The 22,191-nt window shown below is 34.8% G+C and overlaps 1 protein-coding gene across 1 annotated transcript in view; it reads right to left on the bottom strand.

Annotated features, from left to right (window-relative positions):
* LOC142344330 (uncharacterized) overlaps positions 1–22,191 on the bottom strand; it is a 46,570-nt gene that overhangs the window by 20,993 nt on the left and 3,386 nt on the right. The window contains exon 2 of the mRNA XM_075395918.1: positions 1,788–2,425. Within this exon, the coding sequence (XP_075252033.1) occupies positions 1,788–2,425 (638 nt within the window). The remainder of the gene's footprint in view (positions 1–1,787; positions 2,426–22,191) is intronic.

A 22,191-nucleotide genomic window follows, 5' to 3' on the forward strand; every position in this document is an offset into this window, starting at 1 on the left:
CAAAAAATTGTTCAAGCGAAAAATTGCATAAGAAAGCACAGCACTAAAATAATTGCTACAAACGTTATTTGAGAGAAATTAATCAGAGTCTTGAGCTCACAAGTCTATTTCCATTTTAAACTGTCCAAGACAGAAGAATTACACATCAGACAATCTCCAGACCTTTTGGTTATTATGACATTGGGTATGTATTATCAAATTTGGCTGGGCTGCTACAGATCACACAATACGGGATCTCTTTATGTATGCCAGTCAAACTTGACAAAAGATATAACAAATCGAAGGCAAAGATATATGCCTAAGACCTGTCTGTGCTATAAGTCTCAGTTTAAAATAGTTGGGTAGCTGAAAAGTTCAATTAATTAAATAGATAGTTTAAATGAACAAGCTTACACTGAGTAGGATTAAACCGGGTTGAGCTGTTACTTGATTGTGTTGTTGTTAAGTGAGTGCGTCGTTGAAACTTCTTCCAGTCGATTTCTCACAAGTATGTTCTGTTAGAAAATTTACTAAGTTGGAAATTTTTAATAAAATCTCTCTGTTTAAATTTTGGAATTTATTTTGCAAGAAAAATGAAGCAGTTGTCTGCTGCTGGTCGTTGGCTCTGTTATTTGTCTCTCTAATTTTATTGCGTCCCACTTCGCTGAGAGAAACAATTAATTCCTCTCAGCTCCGTTTGGGCCGATAGGGAGCGAATCACAAACTCACGTTCATAGTGAGGTGCTTCTTAATTTTCCTATTGGCCGAGAAGGCAAAGAATTAACTCTTTTTTATCTCACGGAGAAATTATTGAAACTCCAAAAAATAATAAAAATCTAAAAAGCTGAGAGCATCAATTATTGATTTCGTAGGCGCCTGTTTTCTGCTTTTCCCCTCTTCTAAAACCGCAACAATTATGGTTTTCTTGGGGGCTTTTTATGAGACTCTATTGTCTTTTCCCCTGAAGCAATCTGCTTCATCTTTATTGAACTTGGGGGGAAAGATCTGCATTGCAACTGTCAAAAGCAGAAGTAATTTAAATCAAAAGAAACTATGGTTTTACAGGCCGCCTACGTTCAACAACGTACATTTTCTATCCTGGATATAAGCGAGGAGATCCAGGCCTAAAGTTGTGTTATTTAAATAAGTCGAACTGAGTTGTTTAAATACTTGTGTACTGGTAGTCTTAACAAGCGTTAGTTCGTTTAGCGCGCGGCGAAAGAATGGTTAATTAGCGCCTAAATACGTTCGCTCTAATGCGGGATTAATTATCCGTTCATTTGTAACGGCTCTCGTAATACTACAGCTCACCCCGATTTTTAAGATAGAAAAGAAAATGATTAAAAAAAAAGAAATATATTGCATCGTATATAATTTTATTGCGCTTGAGACATATAAATGAGTTACTACAAGTTCAGACAGTTATGAAATTAATCGCAAAGGGCGACAATGGTATGCTATAAAATTAATCGCAAAGGGCGATAATGTTGTGCTTTATTATTCAAAAAAATCTGGGGGCAAAATGACTGGGCTTGGTACTGGACTGTTTCCGTCGTCCATGATATCAACAACTTCCACTACTTTATCTCCATCTTCATGCTTTTCTGTATTTGATAGTTCCTTGATTATCCTTTTTTGTTTTCGGTTCTTCTTCTTGAGTTTCGTCAATTCAGAGTTGAGTTGCTGTACTTTTTCAACCAGTTTTTTGTTCTCCACTCCTAAATTCTGATTGGCTGTAGTGATTTCTAAATGCTTTCTTGCATACACTTTGTTAATTTTTTATGTTTAGTTTTGTTAGTTTTTTTGACTTGCTGGGAGACGATGTACTGCCTCCGCCAATAGTCATCGCTTGTTATTTTCTCCTTTTCACTGCACTGCATTTGTAATCTTTCAAATCTAATCTGTAGCTCCTGCAGTTCGGTTTCTTTCACAAATAATTCCTGTCGGAACTTGGAATTTTCCGAAATAAGTGAAGCTTCAGTGACTTCTTCGATGGCATCCGCAGGTGTCGGAAAGGCAGTCAAGTGGGAATAGGGGAAGTTGACATACGAGTCCAGCTGATTGTTTCTGGCGAGGTAAGTGTTCTTTTGGGTATCTCTGTCTTTTATTCTCCAGACGTTTGTTGTTTCTGGTAATGAGAACTCTTTCAAAATAGGCAGGTTTTCAGTTTTCGCAAGAAATTCTTCGCCGGTTGAAATGTTCTGAACCTTAACTTTGTCAGAGATTCTGAACTTATTGGCTTGCATTTTCAAAGTGTACCTCAAGTTCGTCACAAATCTGGGGTTCATGGGATTTACAACGTTTTCTCTAATTTTCTGAATTTTCAAGCAATAGGGGATGTCCTTTCGCTCTTTGTCACTAATGAGGTCATCTATATTTGCCATTTTTCTTATCTTCTCTGCGTGACTGCTTTGTTGATTTCCTGGTGCTGGTCTCTTTCGATCGACTATCCAATTGTTTTGCGGATCATATTGACTCGAAGTTGATGGAGGTGCAATGGTTGTAGTAAATGGAGGCTTTGAGAAATCAGGAGGCTGGGAAGAATGGGTTTGTGTTTGTTCTTGTTGTGTTGTTACTTGTTGATGTTGATTGGGGATTACTACGCTTGCGAGTGTGGGTCTGGTAGTCATTGTGAGTGTTTCCTTGTGGGTGATCTAAAATATTTTGATTTTGGTTAGCCTGTGTCATCAATATCACACATTATGGCTTCTTTTCAAGTTTGCAATTGTATTGCTAATATAAAATGTATTCTATTGTAAAAATGTTTTTTGTAAGGTTTTGTTGCTATCTGCTTTACTTAAAAATTATAATGCTAATTGCATTTGTTATTAAAGTTTGGTATAAAAGTTTTTGTTTTGCTAAATGCAAAGTTAACTTTAATAAAGGAGGGGGGGCAATAATAAAAAAATTTTTATACTTATGCCAGGCGGGCAGCCCTGGCACAAGTACGTCTTTCTCCGCTGCCCGGAGGTGTGAGTCTTGGGGCGTGCGTCACACTAACACGGCTGCAACGACCCGTGCAGCTGGGGAGACAACCTTGCTGAGTTGAAAGAAAGAAATTTTCCGGGTCATTTTTGGAATTTTCAGTTATCGTGTTAGTGTTCTGAATTATTTAGGTTCAAAAGCCAGGGGGCAGGCAGGAGAAAGCTGAGGTAACCCCTTCCCGAGGAAAAGTTAAAAGAGAGAAAAAAAGATCGTTTGTACTTGAGTTGTTTTTGGTTTATTAGACAACGTCGTCTAAAAAATTTTTGCAAATGGGACATTTTTTCTGCTTATTTATGCACACTCGACAGAATCGGTGTTCGTCATGTTGGGGAAAATGTGGGTGTTTTGTTACTCCTAATTCTGTTTTCATTTTTTTGCATAAATTGCATCGGAAGTAGGATGTGATCAGGACGGGAAGACATGGTCGAAGACAGATGGGACATTTAGGGTTTGTGTATCTTTTAAAAAGTGCCTTTCTGCAAGGAATACATAAATAATGAGGATTTTCTTTGGGGAATTGCTTGTGTAGTTTTTCTACAATAACGGTTTTTCGTGAACATATGGGGCAGATAATGTCCTTATGGGGATAGAGCCAACGGAAACTGTCGAATAGGGATTGTGAGAGACCCATGGAGTGACTGTTCTCTTATTTTCCTTAGACAAAAACAGGAAAACCTCCGAGAAACTGCAGTAGGATGAGGTTAATAAGGAACGATATTGCAAGCAAGGTAATTAGGATTAAGATAAATAGTTTTGTGGATAGGTCTAGATTGGTCATTTTCCGTATCTGGAGAAAATGGAAAGGAGGTAGTGATTAATAAAAAGGGATATTGCCAATGCGCATAAGAGGACAAAAAGAAGAATAAACAAAGTTACGGGATGCATTTTGTCAATTCAATGAGTAGTGTAGAACTAGGGTGAAGGAGGTGATTTGCTCCTGGTAAAAACTGAATTGAATTAGGGATATCGAGTGGATCAAAAATGAAAGCAGGAAAAGAATTAAAATTTTGGAAGTTCTTGGACGCATTATGTAATTATTTTTTCGCAACGAGGGCATAATTTATAGTCTTCTACGCAAAATTTACAAAAGTTGACGGGCTTGTGATCACTGTGATGAAACGTTTTTGCAACAGAATATTGAAATCTTGTTTGTTTGCAAATATCACATTGAAACCAGTTAAAGATTGAAAAGATGACATTAAATTTAGAACATTTTGGACAAAAATCATAGCCCATATCTTTTATAACATATTGGTAACAGAGCAGACACATTACGTGGGGTAGTTCGTTAGGGGGGTTTTCGTGTAATTTCTTGAAAACAATTGTTTCGCGTCTGCAGCATAAACAAATTAATGAGACCGGTTTGGATTCTATAGTATTGGTTTCTTTGTCAATTGTATTCATTTTTGGAAGATTGTTATTGGAGGGGATTATGGGACTGGTATGGTTGGAGGATTTGGTTGTTGATTATTTTGGGATTTTATTGTTTGGTCTATTACTAATATAACTATTAACATCAAAAAATTGAAAGGAATACTTACAACAACGAGGAAAACGGTTAAAACGAAGGAGAAGGCTGCTGCAAAAATCATGAGGGCCGTTAATAAAAAATCAAGTACTTTGGGGATAGACATTTTGGATAATTTGTGAAGGTAGTTTTGAATCAAGGATTTTACCACGGGTTGTTTGGGTCAATTGTTTGTTTGCATAAGGGGCATTTAGTAGTTGTGATGGTCATACACTGCAAACAAATTGATTGTTCTGGGTGAAAATCTCTGAAGTGACTGTGGCAGGTGGATAACTTTTTGACTTCTTGACAAGAATCACACTGGAAATAATGGCAATGACTGATTGAAAAAATGGGAGTTACGCAAATGGGGCATTTAGGTTGGTTCCAATATTTAAATAATTCATATCTACAAGGAATGCAAGCAAAATGGGGGGGCTGACCATTTGGGTTTTTGTGCAATTTTTTGAATTGACGGCAAGGGAGATAACAAACAGGGCATTCAACTTTAGGGGTTGTATCAATTTGAGGTTGCTGAGACGATATTTTCAGAATGTTTCCCATTATAAGGACAAATCAGAAAGATCCGGGTTTACGAGTTCTAATCCATGGTGTTCAAGTTCGTTGGGGATAGTTACATTTAAATCTGCAATAGCAAAAAAGAAATTCCAGTGTTTCTCGTTTGGATAAATGTAATAATGATTAATGGTACCGGTGCTTAAAAACATATAAGTTATCTTGATACATGCTTTATACTGTGTGAAACAAATATTGAACCATCTTTCTACTTTAACAATTTTAATTTTTTACTTACCAATAAACAAAATCATTCTAGTTTTAACAATTTGGAAAGAAATGAGGGGAAAAGAACAAATTGATCAGAAAAAAAGGATAGAAAAAAAAATGAAGAAGAGGAAAGGAGAAAAAAAAAATTTTTGTGGAGAGCAAGTTATGTAAAACAAATTACTTTACTGAAGAGCGCCCAAGTTGACTGGGAACTGCTCTTCGATATCGATGAGTGCGAGAAAGAGTTCCCAGTGCATCATTCCCATGGTGACTCGAGTAGAACCCTCACATCCACGTTCGTAGTCAGTATAATGTATGATTATACAGGGCTTTATTTCTGCAGTGGGAGTTTCAATGAATGATCTCTCGAGGGATTCTACTTTGACTAGTCGCTCACCAAAGTGAAACAGCATTATAGGAGATCTAAATTAAAAGGGATTTTGGAACCATTTAAAGCTTGGGATATATTTATGAAGAATGTCCAAAAGGGGGAAGATGGTGTTAAGGTAATGGTTCCATCAGTCCAAGTGTTTAAATATTCAAAATGGAGTATTAGTTGTGGGATTACTCTGTTGCTTTTTGTCGTGACAAATGATTTTTCAAAAAATTGTATTTGTATAAGGCAGTTTTGGTATGAGAATATCATTGCTGCTTTTAATTGTTAATAGTTTCCAACTCTTTAAGGATTGAATCATTTTGGCAAGAACTATTTTTGGCAATCAAAATAAATATTGTGAGGTACACAGTTTGGATTTTCTAGAATAAATAGGAAGAATTTCCAATGAACTGAGAGAGGATTAATACTTATTAAACAAATTTTTTCACTTTGGATTTCTTTGAGCGTTACTAGCATAGTAGGTACAGGAGTTGGGTATGCATCAAAAGATCGTTGAATTTTTTGTAACTCTACAAATTTATTGTTAAATGCAAATATCATAGTTTAGAATGATACCTAAGCAATGTAGATTGGATGTTGTACTTGAAATACCGAGTTCTCTTTGAATGCTAGAAAAATGGTGAATTCGGCGAACTGAGGATGAGTAATGAAAATAGTTAAAAGTCTATAAATATTTGTCATGGGTTTTTTTGCGAAAGTCATTATACTTATAGCGGAAACATAGTATACGGCTAATAGCTCAAAATTTTGGTTTCCGATTCTGATTTGTAAGTTTCTATTAGTTAAATGAATCATGTTGCTGATCTAGTTCATTTGGCAAACTATTAGGATCAAATTGTGCAAAATACACGAAAAATTCCATTACAATGAATGAGGGGTTAAAATCACACTATCGTTTTCCCAAGTGTCCCAAAACTCAAAATTTATAACGATTTGAGGGAAAATGTCTCCGTGATTTTCTTCAAATTCTTCTTTATTTGATAAATTGTAACGAGTCTATCTTGAAACAAAAAGTACATTAATGGAAGCGTTTTAGTTGTTAATTAACTTATTGTTCTTCATTTCAAAACTATGTATAAAAGTATGTAAATGTAAAAAAAAGGATAAAAAGGGTGTGTCAATTATTTCTGAAAAGAGGATTATTGAGAACGATTGATATTTATAGATAATATATCAATCGGATTCACTGAAGCAAAATCGGAGTAGGGGAAGAGTGCAGGCAATAGTTAGATAGACATAGTTGCGATTACATAGTTGAAAATGGATTATAAGAAAAAAAAAGCAAGAAAGGAATCCACACATGTCTCTTACAGGAAAAGTCAAAGTCTAATAATATTTTTCTTCAGACGCTTTGAAACAATTTTGTATTCGACTCCAATGTTTACAAAAGTAATTGTGTCATCAATCAGGGCTCTTAACAATGAGAAGTATTGAAAATTTGAATGCGGTACGTCCAAGTCTATAATGTCACTGAAGTAGAAAGATGCAACTCTAATAGTTACAGTAGTTTTTAAATCGGAAATACTTGATGATAATATTTGTCCGGTGTATTGTCCAAATCGAATGAAAAAAGCGTTAGGCTGTTTTATGAATTTGGGCTGCATAGCATAGCATCCTTGAGGTGTATCTAAACAAGATATTATTTAACTTATAGAGTCTAACACAAATATTTTTTTTTTAGACAAATTATTTTTTTATGAAAAAGATGATTTTTTTTATTTAGCTTTAAGGAGGTGCCACCACACTTCGAATGGTTGCATCATTTTGTGGTTGTGGTTGATGTGACGCCAGATTTGGGTATTCTACTTTATTATTTTCTGTATGACAATGCTCGTCAATTTTATTTTCTCTTGGTTGATCCTCAACGCATTTGTAAGTTTTTTCTATTGTGCTGTAAGGTTGATAAATACTAAGCGGTAAAAAATGATTATTGTTCTGTGGGCCGACAGTTTGGTTTCGTTAGAGAATACCGGTGTAAAGAACGATAAGATACAAAGATTATATGTTGCTCCTAATAGAATTTTCCAAAAACCCATTGTTTTGTTGGATATTTTGTGGATTTCGAACGCTCTTATGATTGTTACGATTACATCAGTTAAGAATTTTATGCACAAGAAACAAGCAAAATAAACTCCAATTTTTTCCAGATAAAAAGTGATGATGCCAAAAGTGCCTTTGAACTGGTCTGTAAAAAATGTAGGTGAAAGAAGAGAATCTAGATAAATTTGCCCGTTAATTCCCATTGCCGACGCATAGATATCTTTTTGAGAATAGTATATGCTTCTTCCTTCTAGAACTTCTCTTGAAATTTTTGTCAAAACAGATTTTGAAGCTTCCGAATGCAAGATATTGTCCCAAAACGATTTAAGTTGATTTGGTGTGTAAATTCCGGCACGTTGCGATTCGTAACCGGTAAATTTTGGAATAGAACTAATAACTCTTGAAGAGAATATTTTTGGCGGTTGTAAAGGAACAGGTGCTGGCATCAAATGGTATCATGAATTTTCATTATCAATATCTAATTGGTAGGCATTTTTGTAGCCTCCAACACAATCTACTTCGTTTGCAAAAGGGTAGGTTTTTCGAGTAATTGCGTCGACGAACATTGTCCTACCATCATAATGAATAGGAATCCTATCATAACACTGTTCAAGAACCTGAAGTGGTGAGTTTCGTTTTGGACAGTGGTACAGCCAACCTATGCTACCATCTGTGTCTAAGAACATCGAGCGGTTGCCGGTTAACATATATCCAGCTAAACGATTGTTTTGGATAGCCTGCATTAGTATCATTTGTTTTTGAGTTCGGTCAAGTTTGCATTGTTCTATGACCAAACCTTTCCATGCTTGTTCTATTTGCATGTAATTATGATATATGACAGAATCCATTTTTACCGCAAGGTTAAGATCATAGTCTAACTTGTCTTTGTCTAAGTGTTCCCATGCAACAAAACCATTGTCGGATGTTCGGATCTGTTCATCTGAAGGCTTCCTGTTAAACCCATTTACACTTAGGCTATTGTCAGGTTCAACACGAAGTTTATGAAAAAATTGTTGAGTTTTTGTTTTATAAGGTTTGCCAGTCTTCATATTAAATCCGCCTTTATAAGAAACATATAAGGAATCTAAATTTGTTCTGTAAATAAATTCTGGTTTTCCACACACCTTTTCTTTTTCATCAATTACTCTAATTTTTATGTCCATTTCAGCAGGAGAATACGTTACTGGTCCTTCATAGGGCGTCTCCGATTTTTCATCACTCACTATGAAATACTGTACGTTACCAAGTTCGTTTTCATGTTTTAGCATTTTTGAGTTTTGTGAAAATCTTTTAGTAACTATACAATTTTCCGGTGCCTCCCAATTGTATGCAAAGGGGTCGAGTGATGTCGAATGACAACCTCCTTCTGAGAGGGCACAAGGAAGTTTTAGTCCTTGACTGTTATAGACAGTTCTGTCATTAAGATCAATATCGAGTACAGTTTCTTGCATCAGGGTTTCAAAAGAGAAGTGTTTAATTTGACCACGATTATCACAAGATGTTGATGATTCACCTTCAAGATCAACTCCCTGGTTTCTTTAGGAGACAGTTTTTATTCCATGTTTTATGTCAATTTCCATGTCATCATCGTCAAATTCGGTAACAGTAATTTTTCCAGTTTTATTAGCATTTAGGCATTGTTCGGGTGAAACAATAATATCGTATGTTATTATTGGAGCGTTGTGTACAATTGATGAATGGGAAAACATACCACAATTATAACGAATGAGCATTGCAGTGACTTTGCACATAAGGGCTTTAACAAAAGTCCGATAAGACCGTTGATAAAGTGTTACATGTGTATCAACCATCTAAATGTTTTCGGGTGTAATTTTGCAAGGAGAGACTTGTGTTAAAGCATACATTTTATTTTCTTTCATTTTAGAACAGTCATAATGAATGACCCTAAGTTTGTTAGATACGTCATTAATATCCTCAGTAGCGTTAATAACTATAGAAAAGTTTTTCAAAACAAGGATATCTTTTCATCCTGTTTTTTTAGCGCTTCAAGTCGGGAATTAAGGCTATGAGTTGTAGTAATAGGCACTGCCAGTGAATGTTGACTGGATTTATTGCTACCTAAAACAAAGTTAAGTAAATCCGGCTTGATAGCGTGATGGCGGCTTGGCCGAGCGACTAGAAGTTCGCCTATTATTATTATTTCCTAAAGTTTGTAAATTAGAAGGTCCTTGTTCCGATGTATTAGGGCGGAGAGGACTTAAATTAGGGTCTAGAGGTATTCTAGAATTGTGCTGTGGGCAAGGAGTTGAACTTCTTGTTCGACTACCGCTAGGCAGGTGTGTTTGGACTGGAGGTGGATTGTCACGACCACCTGAACTTGCTTCGTTGAATCCAGAATCGAAATTGGTAGGTGTTCGGTCAGGGTCGAAGTTCTGCACAGGGGAGTCTCTTCGTATGAAATTATCCACGGGAAAATATTCGGTGTTAGTGGGGCTTTGGAAGGAGAATTTAGTCAAGGGACTATTGAGTTTATTCATCTGACTTGTCATTAGATTATTATAAAATGTGTCACAATTATTTTTATCTATACCATACTCTAGGGTTAACTCTGGTATAGTTTCAGTAGCTGGGTAGTACTCGACTAGGTGATTTCTATGAGCGACCTTCCTGGTGGCCGGGTTGCTATCTAAAGTTAATTCATAGTTAACATTGGTTAGTCTTTTTTCTACAATATAAGGTCCTGATGTAGTTTTTTGACTTTCCTAACTCAGTTTGATGGTTTTCCATTAGAACTTTTTGTCCAACCTCAAGTGGCTTGCCTAATTTGTGTTTGTTTCTATGTTTATGTGCGCGGTTATTGTTTTCTAAGCTCCTTTTATAAGCGTTATTGTATATTTGTTTGAATTGGTTTTCTCGCATAAGCAACGAATTGTTAATAGTCGGTTTTAGAAGTTTGTCAATTTCGGTGTTTTTTGAAGTTTGCAAGGTATGCCTGTGAAGAGGCAGGTCTTTGCAAAACTCGGAAGAGCATGTGAGTTGTGAATTTCGTAGGAGTCTTAACTTAAGTGACAGAGGTATCTGTGGTTTCTGTCCGAACACAATTTCATAAGGCGAGATTCCAGTACTAGCATTTGGAACCGTGTTATGAGAAAAAGCAAATTTTGGTGCCAGTTCATCCCATTTACCTCGAGCTTGTTCTAGAAAAATTCGGAAATGTGCTCCTAAATGTTTGTTTTGGATCGCGACTTTACCATTAGTCCAAGGCGCATAAGCAGTTCGAGGTGCGGGTGTTATACCTAATTCATGAATGTAACTCGCAAAATCTTGGTTCATGAATGCCGAACCCTTATCATAAACAAGTTTTTGGGGTATTCCAAAGGACAAGATGAACTTTTCTAAAGCTTTTAGGGTGTCTACTGCGTCTGTGGAACGTACAGGGTATACTAGAATGAAACGCGAAAAAGAATCGACAATAACTAAACAATGGTGTTTACCGTTCGATGGAGGATTTAAAGGTCCTTTGTGATCAATATGGACCGTATGAAAGGGGAATGGGACTGTATCAGTCCACTTTTCGAGAGGTGCTTCGTGGATATCTCTCCGTTTTTGTTTATTTTTTTGGCATTCAAGGCAATCAGCAATTAGGTTTTCAATCCATTTATACATTCCGGGCCAATAAAAAATCGTTTTACATTAGCAAGTGTTTTATCTAAACCTACATGACCTCACAGTTCACAATGAGCTAACTGAAAAACTTTAAAGAACAATGACAATGGTACACAAATTTTTAAGTATTCAATATCTGGTTCGTCTGTTTGTTGTTGAACACATAAGATGTTACCTACAAAACTCAGTTTTTCAAAGTTATTAATGTACGACATTATGGCTTTAGATTGTCGGAATTCAATTTTCTTTTCATCTTTGTTATTGTTCGTCCTTAATTGGCGAATTTGTTGTATCACTGGATCTTTTAATTGTTCTTGACAAATTACCGATGTATTTAAATCAACTTCTTTAGAGAAGATTGTCAGTTTATCGATGAGTTCTCTTGCATCTTGTATTTTTGTATTTTTGGGAAATTTTTTTGCTAATTCAGTTTTATCTATACAAGTGCTATTTTTCACGAGAAAAACTTTATCGTTTTCTAGAGGGAATCTGTACTCCGAGTCTGTGGTATTAGTTTGATCAATGTAGAGTTTGTCAAAATCTAATTCTGGTGACTGGTTCTCATTGAACAATTCAAATTCCGAAATTGGGTCAAAATTTTGTTCGGTTATTCTTTCATCAGAGTAGGAATCAATTTCTGTATAATGATCAGACGTTTCGTCTTCCTCCTGTTCTGATACAGGGGTTATTTCATGTTTGCGGTGACGCCTATAGTGGTTAATTGATGAACCATACGAGAAATCTTCCGAAATATTGTTTATTGAGCAAAGTCTGTTTTGATTATTGTCGAACGTTTGCTTTATCATTTTGTCGTTTTTGAAAATGAATTTGTCGATACCCTTTATACTTTGTTTAAGGATTGGGAAAAAATCATCTGCTGGTCCTTTTTCATTGTCACTCAAAATGAAGTATTTTTCCTCGTTACCATGCTCGTCGTAAAAACTAATGTCTTTTGCTATCTTTTTGTGTTTAAGTTGATACTTGTCCAGATCTTTAAGTTTTACATTGCGACTTAGGATGTCGGGAAAAGCTAAGTTTTTTCCTTCAGTCCAAATAATTTTTAAGTTCTGGAATTGAGAAATTACTAACTGGTATCTAAAAAACCTGTGAGAGAGTTTTCCTCTTCTACCCCATAGGTACATTAAAGGCTTATGGTCTGTGTACACGTATACAGGATGGGGAGAACCAATTAGGTAATGCTCATAGGTTTGTAATGCCGATATTACACCGCAAAGTTCGCGTGCTGTGGTACTCATTTTTTGTTCCTCTTTAGTGCAAATTCTAGAATTAAAAGACACTATTCGTTTCCCTTCTGGAAATTCTTGAACGAGAATTCAGCCTACTCCTATAGAAGAAGCGTCTACATGCACGTGGAAACGGTATTTAGTATCCGGTATTGCTAAGATAGTATCTTCGCTAATTCTGTTTTTAATGTCGTTAAACAATTTTTCGTGTTCCGTTGTCCAAACAAATTTAGTTTCTGTGCGGGTTAAGTCATAGAATGGTTTGCAGTCAACATGCAAATTTTTGATGTACATGCTGTAGAATCCTAAGCAACCTAGAACTCGCATGACATCACGTTTGTTTTCAGGCGACTTAAGTGCTTTTAAATCTGCTACTCGCTTCTTGACTGGTTGTATCCCATCTTTACCTACTACGTGTCCCAAGAACTGTACTTTCCTAAGGAAAAATTTAGTCTTTTCAGGTTGAGCTTTCAATCCTGATTTCCTTAAAAGTTCATGGTACTTGTCAATTATTTCAAACATTTGGGTTTCATCTTGCGCTTGCATGATGGTGTCATCAATGTAGGTTATAGCTTGTTTTTTTATAATTAATGGTGCAAAATGGATAGTCATTATACGACTGAAGAAATTAGGTAGACCGCATAGGCCGTAAAATCCGCGTTCAAATGTGTATTGCTTTGGACCAATTACAAAAGTTACCAGCTGTTTGGTTTCCTCAGTTAGAGGGACTTGGTTATAGGCTGAACAAAGATCACTGGTTGTGAAGAAATTACCTTTTAATCTAGTTAATAGACTTCCGATTGGTTCGAGTGGCCATGAATATCGACTATGGTCTGTTATTGAATTCAGATATCGGGCATCTATAACCAGTTTTACTGTGTTCCCCGTGGGTAGGATTATGATTGGATTAATAAATTCTGATCCCATTTCTTTATCATTACCCATTTCCCGGATTATACCTGTTTTACACAGTTGTTCCAAAAGGTTTTCTAGTTTTTCCTGATAATGTAATGGTACTTTGGATGGTCTTTGTTTTGTCAAAGTTGAATTAGGTAAAAGTTTAACATGAAACTTTTGTTTTATCTTTCCAACATCGTATTTGTGTTGAGAGTAAACGTCTTTATTTTTAGTTAAAGTCCTCAGTAACTTGTCTAAGTTTTCGTCATTGATATCAGCTTGACTGAAATCAAATTTTTTGAGAAACGCTTGATCGGTTTTGTCAAATCTGTTAAGTTTTTCTTTGGGAAGTTCAACGGGTCTGATGTTCTCATCAGTTGTTTCTAATTGTGGCTTAAGATCCTTGAGGTCGTCGCTAAAGTCTGTTTCTAATTCGTAGTTGTTGGTAAAATCTTGTTGCCTTTTTCGCTTTTCTGTTTTCTTTTGTTTTTCAGGAGTTTTGCCTGCAAAGAAATTTTGAATTTTTGAAATTTTTGGACCTTGTTTTTCACTAACATGGAATATTTGATCCCAATTAGTGTCACTATTCATTAGGTGGTTTATGAATGCAACGTTGTCAACTACAGAAAATTCTGGGTCTTATCTAATTTCAATGTCTTCTAAAGTGTGCCCAATAGGACCCTTTTGGATGACAACCTTGTTGTTTTGAGGATTGTTTAGCATTATTGGTAATTCCTTTTCTTTTCTAAAACACTGAACGTTGTAATTATAAATTCCTTGAGCTTGCAGTTCTCTTCCAATTACGAAGGAGGTTCCCTTTCTGAAGAATTCATTCGGAGGTCTAATTGATATTACTCGAGTTGATTTTGGTGCTAATGTTAGTTGCTGGTCAAGAGTTACAATTTTGTAAGAGCTAATGTATGGATAGTTTTTCGTTTGGTATCTAGATAATGTGACGGCTACTTCAGGGTAAGTTTTTAAATCAATTTTTGGAGTGGTTAGGTCAATAGATTTTACTGTAGATTCAAGGAAATCCATTCCCAACAAATTCGGCTTGCAACCATCTTTTGCTGAAACCCATGTGGTAACTTCCACTTGATACTTTCCTTCAATGTCGAAAGAAGTTTTGAAAGTAATTTGACCTAGAAGTTTTAGTTTCTCACCATTAACCGCTAAAGTATGATTTTTTGAAGCTTTCATCTCAATGTGTTGTAATTTACATAGTTCAAGATAAGTGTGGTAATTAATTATAGAGCTTGATGCTCCTGTGTCCAATAAAAACTGTGTTTCTAAGCCGTTATTTTTATTTTTGTCTCCGACGGGTTGGTATAAATTAATATAGATATGTGAGTAACTTGCTTTGTTATCAGTAGTGTTTATGAACGGAGACCTGTCTAGTTTAAATACTCGTCGTTATGATTCTCATTATTGTAATAGTCTCTGGAAGTTTCACTGGTAAAGTGAACTCGAGGGCTTCGCCCTTCACTGTTATCTCTTGAATGAGTATTATTGTTTTGTCTAGTAGGTGTCCTATCCCGGTCATGGTCTCTACTCCTATCACGATATCGATTATCTGATCTTGGAGGACCGTTGCTTTGTCTATCCCTGCTATTTTGCCTATTGTTATCTCTGTAAGAGTTGTTTCGATGGTTATTGTCTCGTTCCTGTGATCGGTTATCGTAAGAAGATGATCGGTAATTGTTTGAAGAGTTTGATGGGTACGGTGATCGATGTCGGTAGTCTGATCTAGAGTTGTTTTGATAATTGGATTGATTTTGGTTATAACTATTTCTTTGTCTGTCCCTAGAATTCCGATTGTCATAATTGTTTGATTTGTAATTTTGTTGACCTGGTGAATGGCTCCTACTACGTTTATAATTATCTGTGAACTTTTCTCGTTGTTGAGGTGGGTTTCGGTTTTCGTTTTTAAAGTCCTTGTACTTAAAGCAGAAAGCTATTGTGTGACCTGAACGTTTGCAAAACTTGCAGAATCTAGTCTGGTTTTGTTTGAATCTGGGATTGTCGTTGTTGTATGTGGCGTTTATTTTATGATCTTTCATTAAATTCGCAATTTCTGTGAGTTGGTTTTTTAACCCTTCTATTTCTATTTTATTGTCGATACTACTTGAGGCAGTACCCGTGAATTCACTGCTAACAGAAAAACTTAAGTCTTTAGTTGCTACATGATCCTGTAATTGTTGCCAAGTTGTAGCTGGGTTTTCTATTAACCGCTGATGTGCCTTTTGCTTGAGTGCAGGTGGCGTTAATCCTCTTACAAAGTACTCCATACACTTAGCGTTACGCTGGTCGTTGTTAAAATCTGGATCTGGCCATCCTTTTTCAACTGCTTTTGTTACTCGGTGTGTATTCTTTTTATCAACTCATCTAGTTGCCTTTTAATACTCTCGACTTCAATTCTTTTCCTATACTTGTCTTTTGCATCAGTAAAACGGTCAATGAACTGATTTCTAACTTCGTTCCATGCTAAATCTGGTGCTAAGGTTTCAAACCATTGGGCTGCGGGCCCACGCAAAACCGAACCAAACAATGCTTTTTGTCTAGCGTCGTATGCTGCTTGCAAATCAGCATCCGCAGGATCTCTTGTTCCTAGTGAGAATTGGATTTTTCTTTGTATTAAACTAAAGAATTCCTGGGCATCTTCAGATGGGTCTAAACCTGTAAATTTCTCTAACGCTATGTCGGGGTACGCAACAACGTTCGCTGCCATTTTTTGTTTTAGTATATGAAAAGAATATTTTATACGAAAGTACTATTAGTTTGGGTAATTAGTGTAGAAAATATTTTTGTTATAACAATTAAGTAATAAAACACTAATACTAAGGTAGAAAGTTGAACTGTTTGTTTTGTGTTATGAATTTTATTTGTTTAGGACCGTTTAATGATTGTATTTTAAATTCAAATTTCTTGCCGTTATCAGTGCTAAAAACTTCAACCCAAGAGTAAATATCGGTTTGCTCAACGGTAAAAATTAATAATCAAGGATAAGTGCTTTCAGAGTGTTTAAATTCAACAGAGTATTGGTGAAATTTGTTTATTTTTGAAAATCTAATTTGTGTGACAAATTCTGTTTTTATAAGTAATTTAACTCTATCTGGTAAACTTGGATCGTCAGGAGAAACGTTGATGTATTTGGGTTTAATGATTTTTAAGATTTGTAAACCAAACGGGGGAATTTTATTTTGGTGGCTCATCCACACACAAGATGATAACGTTTATGCTAATTCTATCACACTGTTCTGATTTCTTAGAGCACATAAAAGTTCATTAAAGTTTGGGTTGGTCCACTTGTAAGTTATGTAGATTTCTGTCTCTGTTTCGCTAGAAGAGTGATGGTAAATGCATAAAAAGTTTCTGTTCTGATCAGTTAAATAATATGAAACTTTGCCTATTTCGTTATGTACTTTAATACTTATATTTAAATCTTGAACGTTTACTTTAATATATGACATATAAATAACATAGAACAATTGTTTTTGTTGTTTCATTATTGTATTTTTGTATGAAACACACAGAAGACAGTATAAAAACGTTTAGTACGGGATGTTTAGTACATCAGTAGTAGTATTTTTGTAGCTATTATTGTGTTTAAATATTGTTTCTAAAGTGCTTGAGACTGTTAATGACCGTATTTTAACATGAGACAACAACTTTTCTATGATAAATTTGTGTACAAATTGGGTTAAAAAGGCTAGTTAACGCTCTTTTAATTAATTATTGGCTAAATTTTCTGCGGGAATCTCGATCACACTGTTTTTAGTTTTTAACAAAGTTAGTAAATTCTGAAAATTTGGGTTCTCAGATGCATAAGTTATACAAAAATCAGCGGGAGAATTATGTTCAAACACGTAGAAAATAGCTAAGAAAGTAATTCCGTCAGTAATAAACCGTGTTATTTTACCCCTTCTAGTGTTTTCTATTGCTGTTAGATTAAGATGTTCTACAATAACTATTCCAGTTTGGTCCATACACTGTTTAAAACCTCTATTGGTGAAATTGTACTTGTGAAACCGGTTAAAATGGGGAAATTCTCATCAATTTATGTTATTTTCAGGCTAAAAATCTATGTTGGGGGGATAAAATTTAGTTTAAAACCCGTTATTCTTTGTTAAATTTGAGCCTTATTGAGATTTATGTGGTCAAAACTTGGTTAATGTTTACCAATTTTGTGTAAAAATGACGTTAATATTGCTATTTTCTTGAGTAATATTGGTTAAAATTGGATAAGAATGATGTTTTTAAGGCTTAAATGTGATTAGTATCCGTTAAATTATGATAAAAGTGACGTTAATTTTATTAAAATCTGGTTAATATTTGAGAATTTAGGTCAAAATGATGTTTATTTGGTTAAAATTTGATTAAAATTACCCCACCCGGGTCAAGGAATTGATAAAACAGAGTGAATATTCAATTAAGGAAGGCTTAAATTTAACCAAAATTGGGTTAGTTAATGTGAAAATGCAACAACGTGTGCTTAAATGTGTAGAAAATTAGATATAAATTACACTAAACACGTATTGGGGGGATGAATTCTGGTTAAATTTACGTTAAATTGTTTGAAAATGCTATATTTTGGTCAAAAATTCAGTAAAAATTAGACAGATGTTACTCTAAATATGATTTGGGGGGATAATTTCTGGTTAAAAATCGGCTATTTAATGTGAAAATGCTAAAATTCTGCTGTGAATTTGGTGAAAATCGGCTAAAATTTAGTTTAATTAGGTGTTGAGGCGGTGAAATTTGGATAATTTTTGGTTAATTGGAGTGCATATGCTAAACTGTAACCATAAATTTGTTCCAAATCGGGTCAGAAATAGTCTAAACAAGGTTTGGGGGAATAAATTCTGTATAAATTTCGATTATTTAGTGTGAAAATACTAAAATTTACCCATAAATTTGGTCAAAATCGGGTTAGAAGTAGACTAAACAGGTTATGGGGGGATGAATTTTTTATAACTTTCAATTATTTAGAGTGAAAATACTAAAATTCAACCATAAATTTGGTGAAAATTGGGTTAAAATCAAATTAAATATGTTTTGGGGGGATAAAATCTGGTTGAATTTCGGTTATTTAAGTTGTAAATACTAAAATTTAAACATAAATTTGATGAAAATTGGGTGAAAATTAGGCTAAATAGGTTTTGGGGGGGATGATTTTTGGTTAAATTTTGACTATAAAATGTGGAAGTACTTCAATTGTTATATAAATAAACTAAAAATTGGACATAGATTACCCCCACCCGGGTCGGAACAATTTTACAAGAGCAAAGAATCAGTTGCCTGTTACTATTTTAATGTAAATTTACTGTATTTCGGCCGTAAATTTGATATAAATTACTCTATTTGTTTGTCTATTAGTGTGCTTTCACTTCTGTGGTAGTGGTTATTTTACTATTTTAATCCGATCGGATAGAAAAACAAAAATTCAGGCGTGATTCTTTCCTCTGGGCGCACCAGTTATCAAATTTGGCTGGGCTGCTACAGATCACACAAAACGGGATCTCTTTATGTATGCCAGTCAAACTTGACTAAAGATATAACAAATCGAAGGCAAAGATATATGCCTAAGACCTGTCTGTGCTATAAGTCTCAATTTAAAATAGTTGGGGGGCTGAAAAGTTCAATTAATTAAATAGATAGTTTAAATGAACAAGCTTACACTGAGTAGGATTAAACCGGGTTGAGCTGTTACTTGATTGTGTTGTTGTTAAATGAGTGCGTCGTTGAAACTTCTTCCAGTCGATTTCTCACAAGTATGTTCTGTTGGAAAATTTACTAAGTTGGAAATCTTTAGTAAAATCTTCCTAAATTTAGGAATTTATTTTGCAAGAAAAATGAAGCAGTTGTCTGCTGCTGGTCGTTGGCTCTGTTATTTGTCTCTCTAATTTTATTCCGTCCCACTTCGCTGAGAGAAACAATTAATTCCTCTCAGCTCCGTTTGGGCCGATAGGGAGCGAATCACAAACTCACGTTCATAGTGAGGTGCTTCTTAATTTTCCTATTGGCCGAGAAGGCAAGAGAATTAATTCTTTTTTATCTCACGGAGAAATTATTGAAACTCCAAAAAATAATAAAAATCTAAAAAGCTGAGAGCATCAATTATTGATTTCGTAGGCGCCTGTTTTCTGCTTTTCCCCTCTTCTAAAACCGCAACAATTATGGTTTTCTTGGGGGCTTTTTATGAGACTCTATTGTCTTTTCCCCTGAAGCAATCTGCTTCATCTTTATTGAACTTGGGGGGAAAGATCTGCATTGCAACTGTCAAAAGCAGAAGTAATTTAAATCAAAAGAAACTGTGGTTTTACAGGCCACCTACGTTCAACAACGTACATTTTCTATCCTGGATATAAGCGAGGAGATCCAGGCCTAAAGTTGTGTTATTTAAATAAGTCGAACTGAGTTGTTTAAATACTTGTGTACTGGTAGTCTTAACAAGCGTTAGTTCGTTTAGCGCGCGGCGAAAGAATGGTTAATTAGCGCCTAAATACGTTCGCTCTAATGCGGGATTAATTATCCTTTCATTTGTAACGGCTCTCGTAATACTACATACCAAATATAAACTACAGTAATTTCTGGACCATAGATAAAATATATGAACAAAAAATCACATCTAATAACTTTCAAAAATCAATCGCTAAAATGTATTTGCCGTTATTCTCAGTGGTAGCATTTAGTCCCGATTTCTTAAGTCGTTATAATCAATCAATAGAGTCGGCGAAGATTCAAAGACCATTTACAGAACTAGAAATACTTACTGCTTGAGAACATTTTCTGGAGAACAATTTCTTCGTTTTGGTATAAATTAAATTGAGGAAATAGAACTTCATAAACACAAAATTCAGATCTAATAATTCAAACTTTGGTGTATTAAAATTTGTACAGTGCTTAGTTAACCTTATGAAGGGCCTCGTTTTCTGCTCACGCAATTATCAGTGGTCATAGAAAAAAATTTAGTAAATTTAGTTCATGGACTTCCCTGGATTGGTAAATAATAAAGACAGATTGTGGAAATCTGGAGAAAAATTCTGTCTCATAGCATCAACGGATTGATACGGACTTGATTAATTTTTGTATTGAAAAACGACAAACTCCACCTCAGAACCCAAAAATTAGTTCAGTGGCGCATCTCTTTGGTTATTTTATTTGGATTTGGAACTCGGAATAACTACAAGTCATAGAACCTTATTTTTGCTACTTATCTTTACTTTTTAAAAGTAGTAAATTCGTTGATATCTTCTGTTTAAAATAACAGTACGAAAAAACGTTTTCATTTTGAAAAAGATTCTTCCAGCTTCTGGAGTCCGCCTGTAGATGAAGCGAAATAGTTTGACTAACCTGTTTTATGAGATTAATAAATTTCAGCAGTTGCTTAAAAAACCAGAAATAAACAAATTTGGTTAATTGAAGTTTAAATGGAATCTCCAAATTCCAAGTTTCCAACTGTTAATTATTTGACGTGAAAAACATATAGTAGAATGCCTGCCAATTTTGAAATATTATGGTTTTGTAAATGTAAAGGGGGATATGTGCCTAAGGGATATATCGTCTTGAGCAGAATCCATTATTTGTTAAGGAAATCAGAAAATTTTTTAACATTACTTTGGGCCACTGTGTTATTTATCACCGAAATTGTTCAATCCAAAACCTTTTAGCTAGGCCCACTGTATCACTAATTTTGCGTTTTAATCTGAAGACTCGTTTCCAAAAGCTCTTGCATCCAAAATTGAGAATGCTAAAGTTACCAACTTTTTTAAGAAATGAAATTTTTGTCAAATGAAATGGAGAAAAATATTTATGGTTAAATAACAAGGATTGAAACTATTAGTGGTGAAAAGGTTGCGCATCATTTTGAAATTGAGATTTGAATCTTGGTTTTTGGCATAAAAAGTTAGTCTAAATTGTTCTTAGTAACAGAAAGCAGATTTGTTTGTTACATTTTTCAAAAAAAACGTACAGAGTGCAGTTCCCCAAGTTGATCATGCTGATCATTCGGCGGAGAAATTTCTATTTACCGCAATGTTTTTGACTTTTAGTTTGATTTAGAATTAATAGTTACCATAATGAAATCCTTGCAAACAAAATTCGGAAATTTGTTACAGTGCTCTAAAGTGCCTCAATGTTAACACTTAGGAGCTATGAGAATTTTTAAAAATCATAAGATTTCTTCAAAATTTGATTAATTGATCCGAATTCATGAAGATTGACATGTTTATCTGCGCCTGAAGATGATTGCAAATATTAGCTTTTTCTGTAAAAAAAACTCCATTACCTAAGTCAGTCTATTTGTCCTTTATGAGCTACTGTTTGAAAAGCACAAAATGAACAACCTCTGATCAGAATAAATCCTGCTGATGTTTTCAATGTAACAACCTCTGATCAAGATAAATCTGCTGATGTTCTTAATGCAACAACTTCTAATTAGGATAAATCCACTGATGTTCTTAAAGCAACAACTTCTGGTCAAGATAATCCTGCTGATGTTCTTAATACAACAACTTCTGATCAAGATAAATCCGCTGATGTTCTTAAAGCAACAACTTCTGGTCAAGATAATCCTGCTGATGTTCTTAATGCAACAACTTCTGGTCAAGATAATCCTGCTGATGTTCTTAATGCAACAACCTCTGATCAGGATAATTCTGGTGATGTTCTTAACGCAACAACCTCTGATCATGATTAATCTGCTGGTGTTCTTAGCGAAAAAACCTCTG

The sequence above is a fragment of the Convolutriloba macropyga genome, chromosome 8 (assembly GCF_964194025.1).
Source record: "Convolutriloba macropyga chromosome 8, txConMacr16.3, whole genome shotgun sequence".
NCBI classification, from domain to species: Eukaryota; Metazoa; Xenacoelomorpha; order Acoela; family Convolutidae; genus Convolutriloba; species Convolutriloba macropyga.